At 41.9% G+C, this 19,192-nt stretch overlaps 1 protein-coding gene across 1 annotated transcript in view; it reads left to right on the forward strand.

Moving 5' to 3' along the window:
• The window catches only part of LOC110508097 (glutamate receptor ionotropic, kainate 1), a 121,274-nt gene that overhangs the window by 59,963 nt on the left and 42,119 nt on the right, over positions 1-19,192 (forward strand). Inside the window, exons 4-8 of the mRNA XM_036965396.1 lie at positions 1,321-1,483; positions 6,503-6,684; positions 9,830-9,883; positions 11,605-11,778; positions 15,703-15,846. Coding sequence (XP_036821291.1) covers positions 1,321-1,483; positions 6,503-6,684; positions 9,830-9,883; positions 11,605-11,778; positions 15,703-15,846 — 717 coding nt within the window. The remainder of the gene's footprint in view (positions 1-1,320; positions 1,484-6,502; positions 6,685-9,829; positions 9,884-11,604; positions 11,779-15,702; positions 15,847-19,192) is intronic.

Here is a 19,192-nt window from a genome sequence, read left to right on the forward strand (position 1 = left end):
CATATCACACAACACAACATAACACACCATCACATAACATATCACACAACACAACATCACATAACATATCACACAACACAACATAACACACCATCACATAACATATCACACAACACAACATAACACACCATCACATAACATATCACACAACACAACATAACACACCATCACGTAACATATCACACAACACAACATAACACACCATCACGTAACATATCACACAACATAACATAGCACACCATCACATAACATATCACACAACACAACATAACACACCATCACATAACATATCACACAACACAACATAACACACCATCACATAACATATCACACAACACAACATAACACACCATCACATAACATATCACACAACACAACATAACACACCATCACATAACATATCACACAACATAACACACCATCACATAACATATCACACAACACAACATAACACACCATCACATAACATATCACACAACACAACATAACACACCATCACATAACATATCACACAACACACCATCACATAACATATCACACAACACAACATAACACACCATCACATAACATATCACACAACACAACATAACACACCATCACATAACATATCACACAACATAACATAACATAACACACCATCACATAACATATCACACAACACAGCATAACATCACATAACATATCACACAACATAACACACCATCACGTAACATATCACACAACACAGCATAACATCACATAACATATCACATAACATAACACACCATCACATAACATATCACACAACATAACACACCATCACATAACATATCACACAACACAACATAACACACCATCACCTAACATATCACACAACACAACATAACACACCATCACATAACATATCACACAACACAGCATAACATCACATAACATATCACATAACATAACACACCATCACATAACATATCACACAACATAACACACCATCACATAACATATCACACAACACAACATAACACACCATCACATAACATATCACACAACATAACATAGCACACAATCACATAACATCATATTGTTTAAAATTGATTGGTTGATTGATTGACTGATTGATTTTTTTTGGGTAAAAACAATTTGTACCTGTTTAAAACCATTTAAAAGTACAAAGAATTCCCAGGGGAGAACACATGAAAGCTTTAAGCTTGTTTCTAATGCGATTCTCGAGTAAAATAAATAAAAACATTGCATTTGTGTTCCTCACATAACAAATGATCACTTAACATAACATCACTTAACATATTGATGAAAAATAAACATTGTATTTATGTCCCTCCTAAGGTACCTCATATCCAGACCCGGTGGAAACACCCCTCTGTGGACAACAAGGACAGCTTCTACATCAACCTGTACCCAGAGTATGCCTCCATCAGCAGAGCCATACTGGACATCGTACAGTACTACAAGTGGAAGACAGTCACTGTGGTTTACGAGGATGCAACTGGTGAGTGATCTAAACAAACAAAGGGAGGGGAGCACTGCCACTACCTCATTCTCCGACCAAGGTCCAACAATTGAGGAGCAAACTGAAGTGAAGAGGAAATTCAGCAACGACAGTGAAAGTTGAAGTTGAGAAACAAGCTTCAGTAGTAGCTGAATTCCCCCTTCACTTCAGTTTGATCTTAACAGACAATTACTGTGGTTTAAGAGGACACATGTGGTCAATGATCTGACCTGAACAGTGAGACAGGATGTGATGGATGTCGCTGGAAGGACCAGGAACATCTGGGCCCTAGATGTAGGCTAAGGGGACAGGAAAAAGCTAAGGGTGACAGAGCCTTGGCAGGTTCCTCAAGCAATGCTACATTGAGAAGAGCAACATTTTCTAGTACAACGCAATGCTACAGGTCTTAGTAATCACATCTTTTTGTAGATGTGTGGCTATTATATTTGTCATCATCAGCAGCAATGGCTCTAATAATATTGAACGATTGCTTGCTTGCATCGGCCAAGAATGAGAAGTAGTGGTAGCAAGGCCCATAGGGCTTTGGTCAAAAGTAGTGCAGTACATAGGAAATAGGGTGCTGTTTGGGATGCAGCCTAGGACTCTTCTTTGCTTTGTGTTAGATGTGATGCTGCATGGTGTTATGAAGGGCTAATAGTTGAAATTCCTCTATATAGATGAAAATGTCCCTTGGAGTGTTTGTTTATTAGCCTGGTCCCAGATCTGTTTATTAGCCTGGTCCCAGAACGGTTTATTAGCCTGGTCCCAGAACTGTTTATTAGCCTGGTCCCAGAACTGTTTATTAGCCTGGTCCCATATCTGTTTATTAGCCTGATCCCATAACTGTTTATTAGCCTGGTCCCAGAACGGTTTATTAGCCTGGTCCCAGAACTGTTTATTAGCCTGGTCCCAGAACTGTTTATTAGCCTGGTCCCAGAACTGTTTATTAGCCTGGTCCCAGAACTGTTTATTAGCCTGGTCCCAGAACTGTTTATTAGCCTGGTCCCAGAACTGTTTATTAGCCTGGTCCCAGAACTGTTTATTAGCCTGGTCCCAGAACGGTTTATTAGCCTGGTCCCAGAACGGTTTATTAGCCTGGTCCCAGATCTGTTTATTAGCCTGGTCCCATATCTGTTTATTAGCCTGGTCCCATAACTGTTTATTAGCCTGGTCCCAGAACTGTTTATTAGCCTGATCCCAGATCTGTTTGTGCTGTTCTGTCTTGCAATGTGGCAAGACACACAAATACAGAGCCTTCAGAAAGTATTCACACCCCTTGAACTTTTATACATTTTGTTGTGTTACAGCCTGAATTTAAAATGGAATAAATTGAGATGTCAATGATGTGTCACTGACCTACACGCAATTCCCCATAATGTCAAAGTGGATTTATGTTTTTTGAAATGTTTACAAATGAATTAGAAATGAAAAGCTGAAATGTCTTGAGTCAATCAGTATTCATCCCCTTTGTTTGGCCAAGCCTAAATACGTTCTGGGGTAAAAAAGTTGCTTAATTAACAAGTCACATAATAAGCTGCATGGACTCTATGTGCAGTAAGTGTTTAACTTTTTTTTTTATGACCTAGCTCATCGCTGTACCCCACACATACAATTAATTATATGTAAGGTCCCTCAGTCAAGCAGTGAACAAAGAGGTTTTCCATTGCCTCTCAAAGAAGGGCACCTATTGGTAGATGGATTTAAAAAAAGCAGACATTGAATATCCCTTTGAGCATGGTAAGTTATTCATTACACTTTGGATGGTGTATCAATACACCCAGTCACTACAAAGATACAGACGTCCTTCCTAACTCGGTTGCCGGAGAGGAAGGAAACCGCTCAGGGATTTCACCATGAGGCCAATGGTGACTGTAAAACAGTTGCAAAGTTTAGTGGTTGGGACAGCGTTATACGAAGGAGACTAAGGCGCAGCGTGCATAGATTTCCACATACTTTTAATAAAGAGAAACTCACTTAAACAAAAACAATAAAGAACAACGAACGAAACGTGAAGCTATACGAATAGTGCAGACAGGCAGCTAAACATAGAACAAGAACCCACGAACACAAAAGGGAAAATGGCTACCTAAATATGATCCCCAATCAGAGACAACAATTAACAGCTGCCTCTGTTTGGGAACCATATCAGGCCACCATAGACATACAAATACCTAGACCTACAAAACCCCTAGACATACAAAAAAAACCTAGACAATACAAAAACTAGCATACCCACCCTCGTCACACCTTGACCTAACCAAAATATAAAGAAACTAGAGATCTAAGGTCAGAGCGTGACAGATAGAGCTAAGCACAGGCTTTCCAACAGGCACTGGAAGACAAATTCCCCTTTCAGCAGGACAATAACCTAGAACATAAAGCCAAATATACACTGGAGTTGTTTACCAAGACGACATTGAATGTTCCTGCATGGCCTAGTTACATACTTAAATTGGCCTGAAAATCTATGGCAAGACTTTAAAATGGCAGTCTAGCAATGATCAACAACCAACTTGACAGAGCTTGAAGAATTTAAAACATAATAATATGCAACATTTATTGTACAGTCCAGGTGTGCAAAGCTCGTACCCAGAAAGACTCACAGCTGTAATCGCTGCCAGAGGTTATTCTAACTAACATGTACTGACTCAGGAGTGTACATACTTACGCAAATGAAATATTCCTGTATTTAATTTTAAATAAATGTGCAAACATTTCTAAAAACCTATTTTCACTTTGTCATTATATGATATTGCGTTTAGATGAGTGAGATTTAAAAAAAATAAAAATAATTTGAATTCAGGCTGTAACACAACAAAAAGGGGTATACATACTTTCTGAAGGCACTTTTAATCAATCTCACCTTGATTACACTGCCCTCTACCATCCTACTCTAAACAATCCCTCTACCATCCTACTCTAAACAATCACTCTACCATCCTACTCTAAACAATCCCTCTACCATCCTACTCTAAACAATCACTCTACCATCCTACTTTAAACAATCCCTCTACCATCCTACTTTAAACAATCCCTCTACCATCCTACTCTAAACAATCACTCTACCATCCTACTCTAAACAATCCCTCTACCATCCTACTCTAAACAATCCCTCTACCATCCTACTCTAAACAATCCCTCTACCATCCTACTCTAAACAATCCCTCTACCATCCTACTCTAAACAATCCCTCTACCATCCTACTCTAAACAATCCCTCTACCATCCTACTCTAAACAATCCCTCTACCATCCTACTCTAAACAATCCCTCTACCATCCTACTCTAAACAATCCCTCTACCATCCTACTCTAAACAATCCCTCTACCATCCTACTTTAAACAATCCCTCTACCATCCTACTCTAAACAATCCCTCTACCATCCTACTCTAAACAATCCCTCTACCATCCTACTCTAAACAATCACTCTACCATCCTACTCTAAACAATCCCTCTACCATCCTACTCTAAACAATCCCTCTACCATCCTACTCTAAACAATCCCTCTACCATCCTACTCTAAACAATCCCTCTACCATCCTACTTTAAACAATCCCTCTACATCCTACTCTAAACAATCCCTCTACCATCCTACTCTAAACAATCCCTCTACCATCCTACTTTAAACAATCCCTCTACCATCCTACTCTAAACAATCCCTCTACCATCCTACTCTAAACAATCCCTCTACCATCCTACTTTAAACAATCCCTCTACCATCCTACTCTAAACAATCCCTCTACCATCCTACTCTAAACAATCCCTCAACCATCCTACTCTAAACAATCCCTCTATCCCCTCCTGTAGCCCCCTGACTATTACCTATTTAGTACACTCCCTCTGCATCCCAAATGGTACCTCGTTCCCTATTTAGTACACTCCCTCTGCATCCCAAATGGTACCTCGTTCCCTATTTAGTACACTCCCTCTGCATCCCAAATGGTACCTCGTTCCCTATTTAGTACACTCCCTCTGCATCCCAAATGGTACCTCGTTCCCTATTTAGTACACTACTTTTGACCAGGGCCAATAGGCTTCAGTTCAAAAGGTAGTGCACTACTTTGACCAGAGCTTAATGGGTCCTGTTCAGAAGGTAGTGCACTACTTTGACCAAAGCTCAATGGGTCCTGTTCAGAAGGTAGTGCACTACCTACACTGAGTGGACAAAACATTAGGAACACCTTTCTAATATGGAGTTGCAAACCCCCTTTTGTCCTCAGAACAGCCTCAATTTGTCAGGTCAGGGACTCTACAAGGTGTTGAAAGCGTTCCACAGGGATGCTGGCCCATGTTGACTCTACAAGGTGTTGAAAACGTTCCACAGGGATGCTGGCACACGCTTCCCACAGTTGTGTTAAGTTGGCTGAATGTCCTTTGGGTGGTGGATCATTCCCGTTACACATGGAAAACTGTTAAGCGTGTAAAACCCAGCAGCGTTGCAGTTCTTGACACACTCAAACTGGTGCGCCTGGCACCTACTACCAAACCCAGTTCAAAGACACTTCAATCTTTTGTCTTGTCCATTCACCCTCTGAATGGCACACAGACACAATCCATGTCTCAATTGTCTCAAGGCTTTTAAATTCTAATTTAACCCGTCTCCTCCCCTTCATCTACACGGACTGAAGTGGACTTAACAAGTGACATCAATAAGGGAAAGAGAAAGGGGGGATACCTAACGTTAGTCAGTCGTCCAACTGAATGTATTCAATTGAAATGTGTGCATGAGAGGTGCATGTGGGCTGCCTTGGGTTTGGTTCTTCTCCAGTCATATTATAGTATTGCTGAAGTTTGGTTTCGTCCTTCACTGATCTCTCAAACACGTTGTCTGATCTGAAGGGTCACTTTTGAATTTACTGCTTTGACCTACGTCATCCAAATCGTATGATATGTTAGGAATTTGTAAGTGCTTTAAGATCCCCCGGACTGTATCTTAAATCTGCTTTGAACCAAGATCGGTTTGTAAAGCCCTTTTACCCATAACATATCTGTTTTTATTTCCCTCCCTTTCTCTGTCCCAGGGTTAATTCGTCTTCAGGAGCTGATCAAAGCTCCGTCCAGGTACAGCATCAAGATTAAGATTCGCCAGCTGCCGACGGAGAGTAAAGACGCCCGGCCGTTACTAAAGGAGATGAAGAAGGGGAAAGAGTTCTATGTTATCTTCGACTGTTCCTACCAGACCTCCGCAGACGTACTCAAACAGGTCAGTATGTCTGCTTACCCTTCTTCTCCTTTCCTCTCCTTTCCCTTCTTCTCCTTTCCTTTCGTCTCTTTTCGCTTTTCTTCTCCTTTTCTTCTCCTTTTTTCTCCTTTCATTTCCTCTCTTTGCTTCTCATTTCCTCTCATCTCCTCTCCTCTCCTTTCCTCTCCTCTCTTTTCCTATCCTTTCTTCTCCTTTCCTCTCCTTTCCTCTCTTTTCTTCTCATTTCCTCTTCTTTCTTCTCCTTTCCTCTCCTTTCTTCTCCTTTCCTCTCCTGTCCTTTTCTCTATTTTCTTCTCCTTTCCTGCCCTTTCTTCTCCTTTCCTCTCCTCTCTTTTCCTATCCTTTCTTCTCCTTTCCTCTCTTTTCCTCTCCTCTCCTCTCCTCTCCTCTCCTCTCCTCTCCTCTCCTCTCCTCTCCTCTCCTCTCCTCTCCTCTCCTCTCCTCTCATATCCTTTCTTCTCCTTTCCTATCCTTTCCTCTCCTCTCCTTTCCTATAATTTCTTCTCCTTTCCTCTCCTTTCGTATATTTTCTTCTCCTCTCCTCTCCTTTCCTATAATTTATTCTCCTTACCTCTCCTCTCCTTTCCTATCCTTTCTTCTCCTAACCTCTCCTCTCCTTTCCTATCCTTTCTTCTCCTCTCCTCTCCTTTCCTATAATTTATTCTCCTCACCTCTCCTCTCCTTTCTTCTCCTTTCCTCTCCTCTCCTTTCCTATAATTTCTTCTCCTTACCTCTCCTCTCCTTTCTTCTCCTTACCTTTCCTCTCCTATCCTTTCTTCTCCTTTCCTCTCCTCTCCTTTCCTATAATTCTTCTCCTCTCCTCTCATTTCCTATAGTTTCTTCTCCTTTCCTCTCCTCTTTTTTCCTCTCCTTTCTTCTCCTTTCCTCTCCTTTCCTATAATTTCTTCTCCTTTCCTCCTCTTTTTCCTCTCCTTTCTTCTCCTTTCCTCTCCTTTCCTATAATTTCTTCTCCTTTCCTCCTCTTTTTTCCTCTCCTTTCCTATAATTTCTTCTCCTTTCCTCCTCTTTTTTCCTCTCCTTTCTTCTCCTTTCCTCTCCTTTCCTATAATTTCTTTTCCTTTCCTCCTCTTTTTTCCTCTCCTTTGTTCTCCTTTCCTCTCCTTTCCTATAATTTCTTCTCCTTTCCTCTCTTTTTTCCTCTCCTTTCTTCTCCTTTCCTCTCCTTTCCTATAATTTCTTCTCCTTTCCTCTCCTCTTTTTTCCTCTCCTTTCTTCTCCTTTCCTCTCCTTTCCTATAATTTCTTCTCCTTTCCTCTCTTTTTTCCTCTCCTTTCTTCTCCTTTCCTCTCCTTTCCTATAATTTCTTCTCCTTTCCTCTGCTGTCGTTTCCTTTCCTCTCCTGTCCTTTCCTCTCCTTTCCTTTCCTCTCCTCTCCTCTCCTTTCTTCTCCTTTCCTCTCCTGTCCTTTTCTCTATTTTCTTCTCCTTTCCTGCCCTTTCTTCTCCTTTCCTCTCCTCTCTTTTCCTATCCTTTCTTCTCCTTTCCTCTCTTTTCCTCTCCTCTCCTCTCCTCTTCTCCCCTCTCCTCTCCTCTTCTCTCCTCTCCTCTCCTCTCATATCCTTTCTTCTCCTTTCCTATCCTTTCCTCTCCTCTCCTTTCCTATAATTTCTTCTCCTTTCCTCTCCTTTCGTATATTTTCTTCTCCTCTCCTCTCCTTTCCTATAATTTATTCTCCTTACCTCTCCTCTCCTTTCCTATCCTTTCTTCTCCTTACCTCTCCTCTCCTTTCCTATCCTTTCTTCTCCTCTCCTCTCCTTTCCTATAATTTATTCTCCTCACCTCTCCTCTCCTTTCTTCTCCTTTCCTCTCCTCTCCTTTCCTATAATTTCTTCTCCTTACCTCTCCTCTCCTTTCTTCTCCTTACCTTTCCTCTCCTATCCTTTCTTCTCCTTTCCTCTCCTCTCCTTTCCTATAATTCTTCTCCTCTCCTCTCATTTCCTATAGTTTCTTCTCCTTTCCTCTCCTCTTTTTTCCTCTCCTTTCTTCTCCTTTCCTCTCCTTTCCTATAATTTCTTCTCCTTTCCTCCTCTTTTTTCCTCTCCTTTCTTCTCCTTTCCTCTCCTTTCCTATAATTTCTTCTCCTTTCCTCCTCTTTTTTCCTCTCCTTTCCTATAATTTCTTCTCCTTTCCTCCTCTTTTTTCCTCTCCTTTCTTCTCCTTTCCTCTCCTTTCCTATAATTTATTTTCCTTTCCTCCTCTTTTTTCCTCTCCTTTCTTCTCCTTTCCTCTCCTTTCCTATAATTTCTTCTCCTTTCCTCTCTTTTTTCCTCTCCTTTCTTCTCCTTTCCTCTCCTTTCCTATAATTTCTTCTCCTTTCCTCTCCTCTTTTTTCCTCTCCTTTCTTCTCCTTTCCTCTCCTTTCCTATAATTTCTTCTCCTTTCCTCTCTTTTTTCCTCTCCTTTCTTCTCCTTTCCTCTCCTTTCCTATAATTTCTTCTCCTTTCCTCTGCTGTCGTTTCCTTTCCTCTCCTGTCCTTTCCTCTCCTTTCTTTTCCTTTCCTCTCCTCTCCTCTCCTTTCTTTTCCTTTCCTCTCCTCTCCTTTCCTTTCCTTCCCTCTCCCTTCCTCTACTTTCATCTCCTTTCCTCTTTAACACAATTCCAGTTTGGATTTTGTGGCCAGACAGATTAGTCGATTTTCTATCCCCTGCAGAAATCCTACAGTATGTTCATTTCCAATGCCAAATTGAGCTTGTTTCTATTCAGACACACACATTTAAAACCAGTAGCTGTGAAACAGATTAATGGAAACACCACACGAATGTGTACCAATTGAGACATTTATTACTCATACAGTCACCTAAATGCACAGCGTGCATACCAAACAAAATGAGCCCCTGCTAGAAACGGAGGAAGTGTGTAATTTGCAGTGGGCCCAGGGGTATGGCTATAGTTATGGATGGATGGAGTTTAAGCTAGTAAATGTGATTTGTGCTGGCTTGGGCAGAACACTAGCGGTGTGTGAGCTGAGCTCTGTCTATCTCTTCGGTCCCAAATGGAATCCTATTTGCTATATAGTATACTTCTTTTTAAACCAAAGCCCTATGGGTCCCTGGTCAAAAGTAGTGCACTATATAGGGAATAGGGTGCCCTTTGGGACTCATTCTCTCCGTCTCTCCTATACAGATCATGTCCATGGGGATGATGACTGAGTATTACCACTTCTTCTTCACTACTCTGGTAAGAAGATTGTTTTATTACTTTGATTCAGGCCGTGTGTCTAAACGGCACACTGTGTACTAATCGTATTCATCGCAATACGTACCATTCAGAACATACTGTTTGGTCAAAATGAATGCAGTAAGTAACAAATAACCAGAGTACTTGTCTCCTGCTACTGAGAATGCCTCTGTCACGTTTGCTGTCTTCAAACTCCCTGTCATAAATGAGCCAAGGCTCAGCGTGCATGTAGTTCCACATCTTTAATAGGAGTGAAACCTTCACAAAAAAAAACCCAGGTAAAACAGAAACCGACCGTGGCGCACACAAACACTCACAGAAAATAAATAATTAACCACAACATTAAGTGGGAAAAAGGCAGCCTAAGTGTGATTCCCAATCAGAGACAACGATAGGCAGCTGCTTCTGATTGGGAACCACACTCGGGCCAAAAACAAAGAAATAGAAATGCCCACCCAAATCACACCCTGACCTAACCAAATAGAGAAATAAAACGTCTCGCTAAGGTCAGGGCGTGACAACCTCATCTAAATGTGCAATTGCATTGATTCCTGCCATTGGTTAATTTTGGTACAGCGCGTCCCCCTCAGCTGATTATCAGCTATTGTCAAAACACGTGGGTTTCGGAAATTTCGATTTATCTTCCTCAATAGTGTGCAGAGAATTCTACTAGATGAAAAGCCTAAATGAGTAGGAAATACTGGCATTTAAAGCCTACTACATTTTAGACATGTCACATACTATACAACTTAATTTTTTTCACATACCCAAAATCTTTACAATTCAGACCTCAAGTACGGGTCTCCGGACACGGGTCTCCGGACACGGGTATCTAGACACGGGTATCCGGACACGGGTAATATTAAGACTGCTGGTGAACACAGTGTTGAAATCTAACGGAATAGTAACATGTGCACTTTTCTCAAATGCCATGGTAATACATATTACATTCTTCTCCCATTGTTTGGAGTCTCTCTGAGTATATCCTTTGAAAGGTCAATTTGTTTTGAGGATTATAGGTAGGGGTGAAAGGTCAATTGTTTTGAGGATTATAGGCAGGGGTGAAAGGTCCATTTGTTTTGAGGATTATAGGTAGGGGTGAAGGGTCAATTGTTTTGAGGATTGTAGGTAGGGGTGAAAGGTCAATCGTTTTGAGGATTATTAATAGGGCTGAAAGGTCAATCGTTGAGAGGGTTATAGGAGTCTGGAGTTTACCCTGACCACGTTATTTAACCTTGTGCCACTGACTGACCACACAGAAAATAGCTAGTTACTACCTCCAGGTGTTTCTCCCTCTTCAGGACCTGTTTGTTACTAAACTCCAGGTGTTTCTCCTTCTTCAGGACCTGTTTGTTACTAAACTCCAGGTGTTTCTTCCTCTTCAGGGCCTGTTTGTTACTAAACTCCAGGTGTTTCTCCTTCCTCAGGACCTGTTTGTTACTAAACTCCAGGTGTTTCTCCTTCCTCAGGACCTGTTTGTTACTGAACTCCAGGTGTTTCCCCTTCTTCAGGACCTGTTTGTTACTAAACTCCAGGTGTTTCTTCCTCCTCAGGGCCTGTTTGTTACTAATCTCCAGGTGTTTCTCCTTCTTCAGGACCTGTTTGTTACTAATCTCCAGGTGTTTCTCCTTCTTCAGGACCTGTTTGTTACTAATCTCCAGGTGTTTCCCCTTCTTCAGGGCCTGTTTGTTACTAAACTCCAGGTGTTTCTTCCTCTTCAGGACCTGTTTGCTCTGGACCTGGAGCCGTACAGGTACAGCGGTGTGAACATGACCGGGTTCCGCCTCCTCAACATAGACAACCCCCAGGTCGCCTCCGTGGTCGACAAGTGGTCCATGGAGCGCCAGCAAGCCCCGCCCAAACCAGAGACGGGCATGCTGGATGGCATGATGACGGTACGTTGGCCAAATGTTGACAAGGTTAATGCGACCAAAATATGGGATTTTGTTGAGAAGTATTCAATTTAATATATTACCGACCGGCTTGTTTCGGGCTTATGTAGCAAAATTTGAAAATGTGTTTTTTACATTGGATTAAAGTAGAGACTCAGAGCTAGAAAATGATAGATCATACACTACAGTTGAGGAACAATTGGAAAGTCGTTTTGCTTTGAAAGTTGATAAACTTATAACCTCACTTTTGAGAAAATGCACCTTGAATGTTTTGGTACCTACTGGAGAGCTCTTCAGCATCTTTCACACCCTTTTAAGCTTTAGCCCCACCCATCTCTTTAAGGATTCACATGTGAGGCCGTGGACTAAACAACCAAAGAGTTCAAGACTAAAGGCTGGTTTATAATACGTGTGTGTTCGTAAATTTATTCTGGAGTGTCAGAGTGTGCTCTGGGCGTTGGTTAACTCAAAGCGTTGTCAGATTGTCTGTTCGTAAATTCTGAGCGTTTCGCTCTCGGAGCGTTCAGAGCGCACACTGGACGCTCTGGCCAAGGAGTAGGGTTGATCTGAGCGTTCTGACCGAACAACAGCAGTCACGCACCCAAGCTAACTGGCTAACGTTGGCTAGCTTGCTAGCTACTTCCAGACACAATTGGGAGAACAGCTCACTGACCATTTTACTCGCCCTAGCAGAGCTGGTTAGGCTGTTTTTATGTTATCCAGAGCGTTGGTGACTGCAACTGTGCTGCCAGCAATAATTTTATTATGCTTTTTTGTCAACGTTTACTGACACCGGTCATATTCAATGGGTGTTGAGCATTCGTAAATTTGTCAGTTATTCTGTGCACTAGCACACTCAGACGAGAGTGCTTTGAAATCGGCGTTGATAGCCAGAGCGAATTTACCAGCTACATCTGTCAACATTTGTCGTAGTGACATCATAAACATTATTTTTAAATAGTTACTTTCATAGTGGAGTCTTTTGTTAAGACATGTAGCCAGCTAGCTAAACAATGAACCATAATCCCAACTCATAACGTTACTACCTATCTGCAGGTTGCTATTCAACCAGGTTCAATGTTAGCTAACTAACATTAGGCTATAGCTAGCAATGCAAATACCTCTGAGATACAAATAATATTACTACATACACGTAATGTTAGCTAGCTAGACAGCCAGCTACCGTTAGCTAGCTAACAGTACACTTTAACGTGAAATAAAAACGCCTTCCTGACAAAATTTGAAACTTCTAATATCTGAAAATGTAGCTAACTAGATCATTTTACCCGTATACATGGACGGATGCTTCTCCCTTTCTGTCACGGTTGCCCTTGGTTTGAAGATGTACTGCGGAGATAGGTGTTTTATACAACAGTCTTCTGTGTGTTCTCTTTCCGAGTCCGTCTGCATATTTGCAATAAAACTCAAATTTATCTGATTTCGGTCCTCCAGAAAGTGGAGTACAACAATTATGCAGTTCTACCACGTGATATCTTTCAAAAAAGAATGTGTTAGAAAGGATTACCTATACAGACCAGCTCATGTTACACGGCAATCCGAAATCATGTTTTTGTTTTTTTATTTCACCTTTATTTAACCATTTAGACCAGTTGAGAACAAGTTCTCATTAACAACTGCGACCTGGCCAAGATAAAGCAGTGTGACTTAAACAACAACACAGAGTTACACATGGAATAAACAAACATACAGTCAATAACACAATAGAAAAGTCTATATACAGTGTGTGAAAATGAGGTAAGATTAGGGAGGTAAGGCAATAAATAGGCCATAGTGGTCGAAATAATTACAATATAGCAATTACATACTGGAATGATAGATGTGCAGAAGATGCAAGTAGAGATACTGGGGTGCAAAGAAGCAAAATGGGTTACAGATGGGCTATGTACAGGTGCAATGATCTGTAAGCTGCTCTGACAGTTGATGCTTAAAGTTAGTGAGGGAGATATGAGACCCCAGACTTTTGCAATTTGTTCCAGTCATTGGCAGCAGAGAACTGGAAGGAAAGGCGGCCAAAGGAGAAATAGGCTTTGTGGGTGACCCGTGAAATATGGAGCAAGTGCTGCGGGTGGGTGCTGCTATGGTGACCAGTGAGCTGAGATAAGGCGGGGCTTTACCTAGCAAAGGCTTATAGATGACCTGGAGCCAGTGGGTCTGGCGACATATATGAAGCGAGGGCCAGCCAACGAGAGCATACAGTTCGCAGTGGTAGGTAGTATATGGGGCTTTGGTGACAAAACGGATGGCACTGTGATAGACTGCATCCAGTTTGCTGAGTAGAGTGTTGGAGGCTATTTTGTAAATGACATTGCCGAAGTCAAGGATCGGTAGGATAGTCAGTTTTACGGGGGTATGTTTGGCAGCATGAGTGAAGGATACTTTGTTGCGAAATAGGAAGCCAATTCTAGATTTAATTTTGGATTGGAGATGCTTAATGTGAGTCTGGTAGGAGAGTTTACAGTCTCACCAGACACCTAGGTATTTGTAGTTGTCCACATATCCTTACACGGAACCCAAACCGACTGCGCGCGTGCGCCTTCGTGCATACATTTATTTTGTTCCCCCACACCAAACACGATCACAACACGCAGGTTAAAATATCAAAACAAACTCTGAACCAATTATATCAATTTGAGGACAGGTCAAAAAGCATTCAACATTTATGGCACTTTAGCTAGTTAGCTTGCACTTGCTAACTAATTTGTCTTATTTAGCTAGCTTGCTGTTGCTAGCTAATTTGTCCTGGGATATAAACATAGAGTTGTTATTTTAACTGAAATGCACAAGGTCCTCTACGCCGCCAAATTAATCCACACAAAAAACAGTCAACCGAATCGTTTCTAGTCATCTCTCTTCCTTCCAGGCTTTTTCTTCTCTTGACTTTATATTGCGATTGGCAACTTTCATAAATTAGGTACATTACAGCCACTGACCTCACTCGTCTTTGAGTCACCCATGTGGGTATAACCAATGAGGAGATGGCACGTGGGTATCTGCTTCTGTAAACCAATGAGGAGATGGAAGAGGCAGGACTTGCAGCGCGATCTTCGTCAGAAATAGAACCCTCCTAGCCCCTGGCAAATCAGACGCTCGTTGGTGTGTAATAATTGAATAACATAAATTTCTAAATTTATTTTGCAATGCTCGCTGCATCATGTTGTGGGTATGCTTGTAATCATTAAGGACGGGGGAGTTTTTCAGGATAAAAAAGAAACAGAATGGAGCTAAGGACAGGCAAAATCCTAGAGGAAAACCTGGTTCAGTCTGCTTTCCACCAGACTCTGGGAGATTAATTAACCTTTTAGTAGGACAATAACCTAAAACACAAATATACACTGGAGTTGCTTACCAAGACGACATTGAATGTTCCTGCATGGCCTAGTTACAACTTTGAATTAAATCTACTTTATAGTCTATTGGAAGGCTTGAAAGTGGCTGTCTAGTAATGATTAACAGAAAACTTGACAGAGCTTGAATCATTTTTTAAAGAATAAGGTGCAAATATTGTACAATCCAGGTGTGCAAAGCTCTTAGAGACTTACCCAGAAAGACTCACAGCTGTAATCGCTGCCAAAGGTGATTCTAACATGTATTGATGTGGATACTTACAGTATGTAAATTAGATATTTCTGTATCAATTTCAAAAAAATTCTAAAAACATATTTTCACTTTTGTCATTATGGGGTATTGTATGTAGATGTGTGAGGGAACAATATATTTAATCCATTTTGAATTCAGGCTGTAGCACAACAAAATGTGGCATAAGTCAAGGGGTATGAATACTTTCTGAAGGCTCTGTAAATCAAAAACATGAAGTGCCTGTGGTCCTCCAGGACCAGGGTTGCCTACCCCTGCCGTACACTATTGAGATCAATTAAAGCCAACTTTTTTAAAACACATCTCTTCCAGACTGAGGCAGCGTTGATGTATGATGCTGTGTACATGGTGGCAGCAGCCTCCCAGCTCTCCACTCAGATCACTGTCAGCTCACTGCAGTGCCACAGACACAAACCCTGGCGCTTCGGAGCACGATTCATGAACATGTTCAAAGAGGTGAGTGAGGCAAGCCATTATATAATGGAGTATTCCCTCTATCCCTCACTCCCTCCTCTTTCCCACCTCCCCTCATCCCTCACTCCATCCTCTTTCCCACCTCCCCTCATCCCTCACTCCATCCTCTTTCCCGCCTCCCCTCAACCCTTACTCCCTCCTCTTTCCCACCTCCCCTCATCCCTCACTCCCTCCTCTTTCCCACCTCCCCTCATCCCTCACTTCCTCCTCTTTCCCACCTCCCCTCAACCCTCACTCCCTCCTCTTTCCCACCTCCCCTCATCCCTCAATCCCTCCTCTTTCCCATCTCCCTCATCCCTCACTTCCTCCTCTTACCCACCTCCCCTAATCCCTCACTCCCTGCGCTTACCCATCTCTCCTCATCCCTCACTCCCTTCTCTTACCCATCTTCCGTCATCCCTCACTCCCTTCTCTTACCCACCTCCCCCATTCCTCACTCCCTCCTCTTTCCCGCCTCACTTGATCGTTCCCTCTGTTCTTTCATCCCCTTATGTCAGCAGCATACCACCCTGCATCCCACTGCTGGCTTGGGGGGGTTGGTCCTGGTTGATCTCTGGATGGGAGACCAGATGCTGTTGGAAGTCCAGTAGGGGGCACTCTTTCCTCTGGTCTAAGGCAATCCCAGGGCAGTGATTGGGGACATTGCCCTGCATAGGGTGCCATCTTTCGGATGGGATGTTAAACTGGTATCCTGACTCTCTGTGGTCATTAAAAAAAAAATGCCATGGCACTTTTCGTAAGAGTACGGCTGTTAACCCTAGTGTCGTGGCTAAATTCCCAATCTGGCCCCATTCCACCATGGCCACCTACGCATCCTCCTAATTGGCATATATCACTCTCCACCTGATAGCTGATGAGTGGTGAGCGTTCTGGCACAAAATGGTTGGACATTGGTGGTGGATGAGGTGAGTTTCCCCTTTACTATGTAAAAGTCCCTCAGTTGGTAGAAAAGTGCTATATAAATCCAATCAATTATTTTCCCTGCTCACTTGATCCTTCAATCTATTTGTTCTCACCTCCCTTCATGCCTCTTTCCTTTCTTTTCACACTCCTTCATCCATTCTTTCACATCTCACTGCCTTCATCTTATTTAATCACTGGCGGTCTATGGAGAATGGAGTTAAGACCAGATCCTACCAAAGGTGTGGAGTGTGTGTGTGTGTGTCATTAAGTTCTTAATTGTTTTTCACAATGGAGGAAATCATGCCTTGCATGTGTTTGACAATGACTGAAGAGGTGTTACCTGTCAGTAGTACACTACATGGAGGTGTGTAGTGCGGTAATATTGGTTCAAATGTTTATGCGGTGGGAATTCAACACCAGCGAAACCTGAAGTCAGTATTAAATGAATCACTCGTTACTATCAGTTAACTGGAGGGGTTACAACAAACACTGCACACACAGTACAAGTCGGTCAGAAGCTCCCCCAGGGCGATGCCTTCAGTTCTCTTATGTAAAGCTACACAGACAAGTTATATAGGCATGATTTACATTGTTCATTATTAACGTTGGTTTCTGCATGTGACTGACCGTTAGCTCACGAGGCTTCTTCTCTCAAAGCTGAGACCTTGAAACTGAGATACTAATTTTAGTTCCCAGAGCAATGTTCTGGGCGTACTGCCAAATTGCTTATACAGTGATTGTGAGAATTCCTCCCGTGTACAGTCAATCAGTCACTCGAATGAACCCAACCAAGTTGTTTATTAGAAAATTAGCATTATGCTAATATATGATCTGTGTACGATCTGATGCGCACAAACATAACATTTACATTACATCTATTATACTGTGTTTACCTCAAATGCGACCTGTAACAAGACTAAGCAACTAGCCTATTACATTTTTTTATCTGACTACATATACAGTTCCTTGTTGGAAGTTTACATACAATTAGGTTGGAGTCATTAAAACTCGTTTTTCAACCAATCCACACATTTCTTGTAAACAAACTATAGTTTTGGCAAGTTGGTTAGGATATCTACTTTGTACATGACACACGTAATTCTTTCCAACAATTGTTTACAGACAGATTATTTCACTTAGAATTCACTGTATCACAATTCCAGTGGGTCAGAAGTTTACATACACTAAGTTTATTGTGCCTTTAAGCAGCTTGGAAAATTCCAGAAAATTATGTCATGGCTTTAGAAGCTTCTGATATGCTAATTGACATCATTTGAGTCAATTGAAGGTGTACCTGTGGATGTATTTCAAGGCCTACCTTCAAACTCAGTGCCTCTTTGCTTGACATCATGGGAAAATAAAAAGAAATCAGCCCAAAGAAATTGTAGACCCCCACAAGTCTGGTTCATCCTTGGTAGCAATTTCCAAATGCCTGAAGATACCACATTCATCTGTACAAACAATAGTATGCAAGTATAAACATGGGGCCACGCAGTCGTCATACCCCTCAGGAAGGGGACACATTCTGTCTCCTGGAGATGAACGTACTTTGGTGTGAAAAGTGCAAATCAATTCCAGATCAACAGCAAAGGACCTTGTGAAGATGCTGGGGGAAACAGCTACAAAAGTATCTATATACCGACAGTTAAAGAAGCCACTGCTCCAAAACCGCCATAAATAAGCCGGACTACAGTTTGCAACTGCACATGGGGACAAAGATTGTTCTTTTTAGGAAAATGTCCTCTGGTCTGATGAAACAATAATATAACTGTTTGGCCATAATGACCATCATTATGTTTGGAGGACAAAGGAGAGGTTTGCAAGCCAAAGAACACCATCCCCACCATGAAACACAGGGGTGGAAGCATCATGTTTGTGGGGGTGCTTTGCTTCTTGAGGGACTGTTGCACTTCACAAAATAGATGGCATCATGAGAAAGGAAAATTATGTGGATATATTGAAGCAACATTTCAAGACATCTGTCAGGAAGTTAAAGCTTGGTCGCAAATGGGTCTTCCAAATGGACAATGACCCCAAGCATACTTCCAAAGTTGTGGCAAAATTGCTTGAGGACAACAAAGTCAAGGTATTGGAGTGGTATCACAAAGCCCTGACCTCTTTCCTATAAAACATTTGTGGGCAGCACTGAAAAAGTGTGTGTGAGCAAGGAGGCCTACAAACTTGACTCAGTTACACCAGCTCTGTCAGGAGGAATGAGCCAAAATTCACCCAACTTATTGTGGGAAGCTTGTGGAAGGCATCCTGAAACGTTTGACCCAAGTTTAAATTGTTTAAGGCAATGCTACCAAATACTAATTGAGTATGTAAACTTCTGACCCACTGGGAATGTGATGAAAGAAATAAAAACTGAAATAAATCCCTTTACTATTATTCTGACATTTCACATTCTTAAAATAAAGTGGTG

Source organism: Oncorhynchus mykiss, chromosome 27, assembly GCF_013265735.2.
Source record: "Oncorhynchus mykiss isolate Arlee chromosome 27, USDA_OmykA_1.1, whole genome shotgun sequence".
NCBI lineage: Eukaryota > Metazoa > Chordata > Actinopteri > Salmoniformes > Salmonidae > Oncorhynchus > Oncorhynchus mykiss.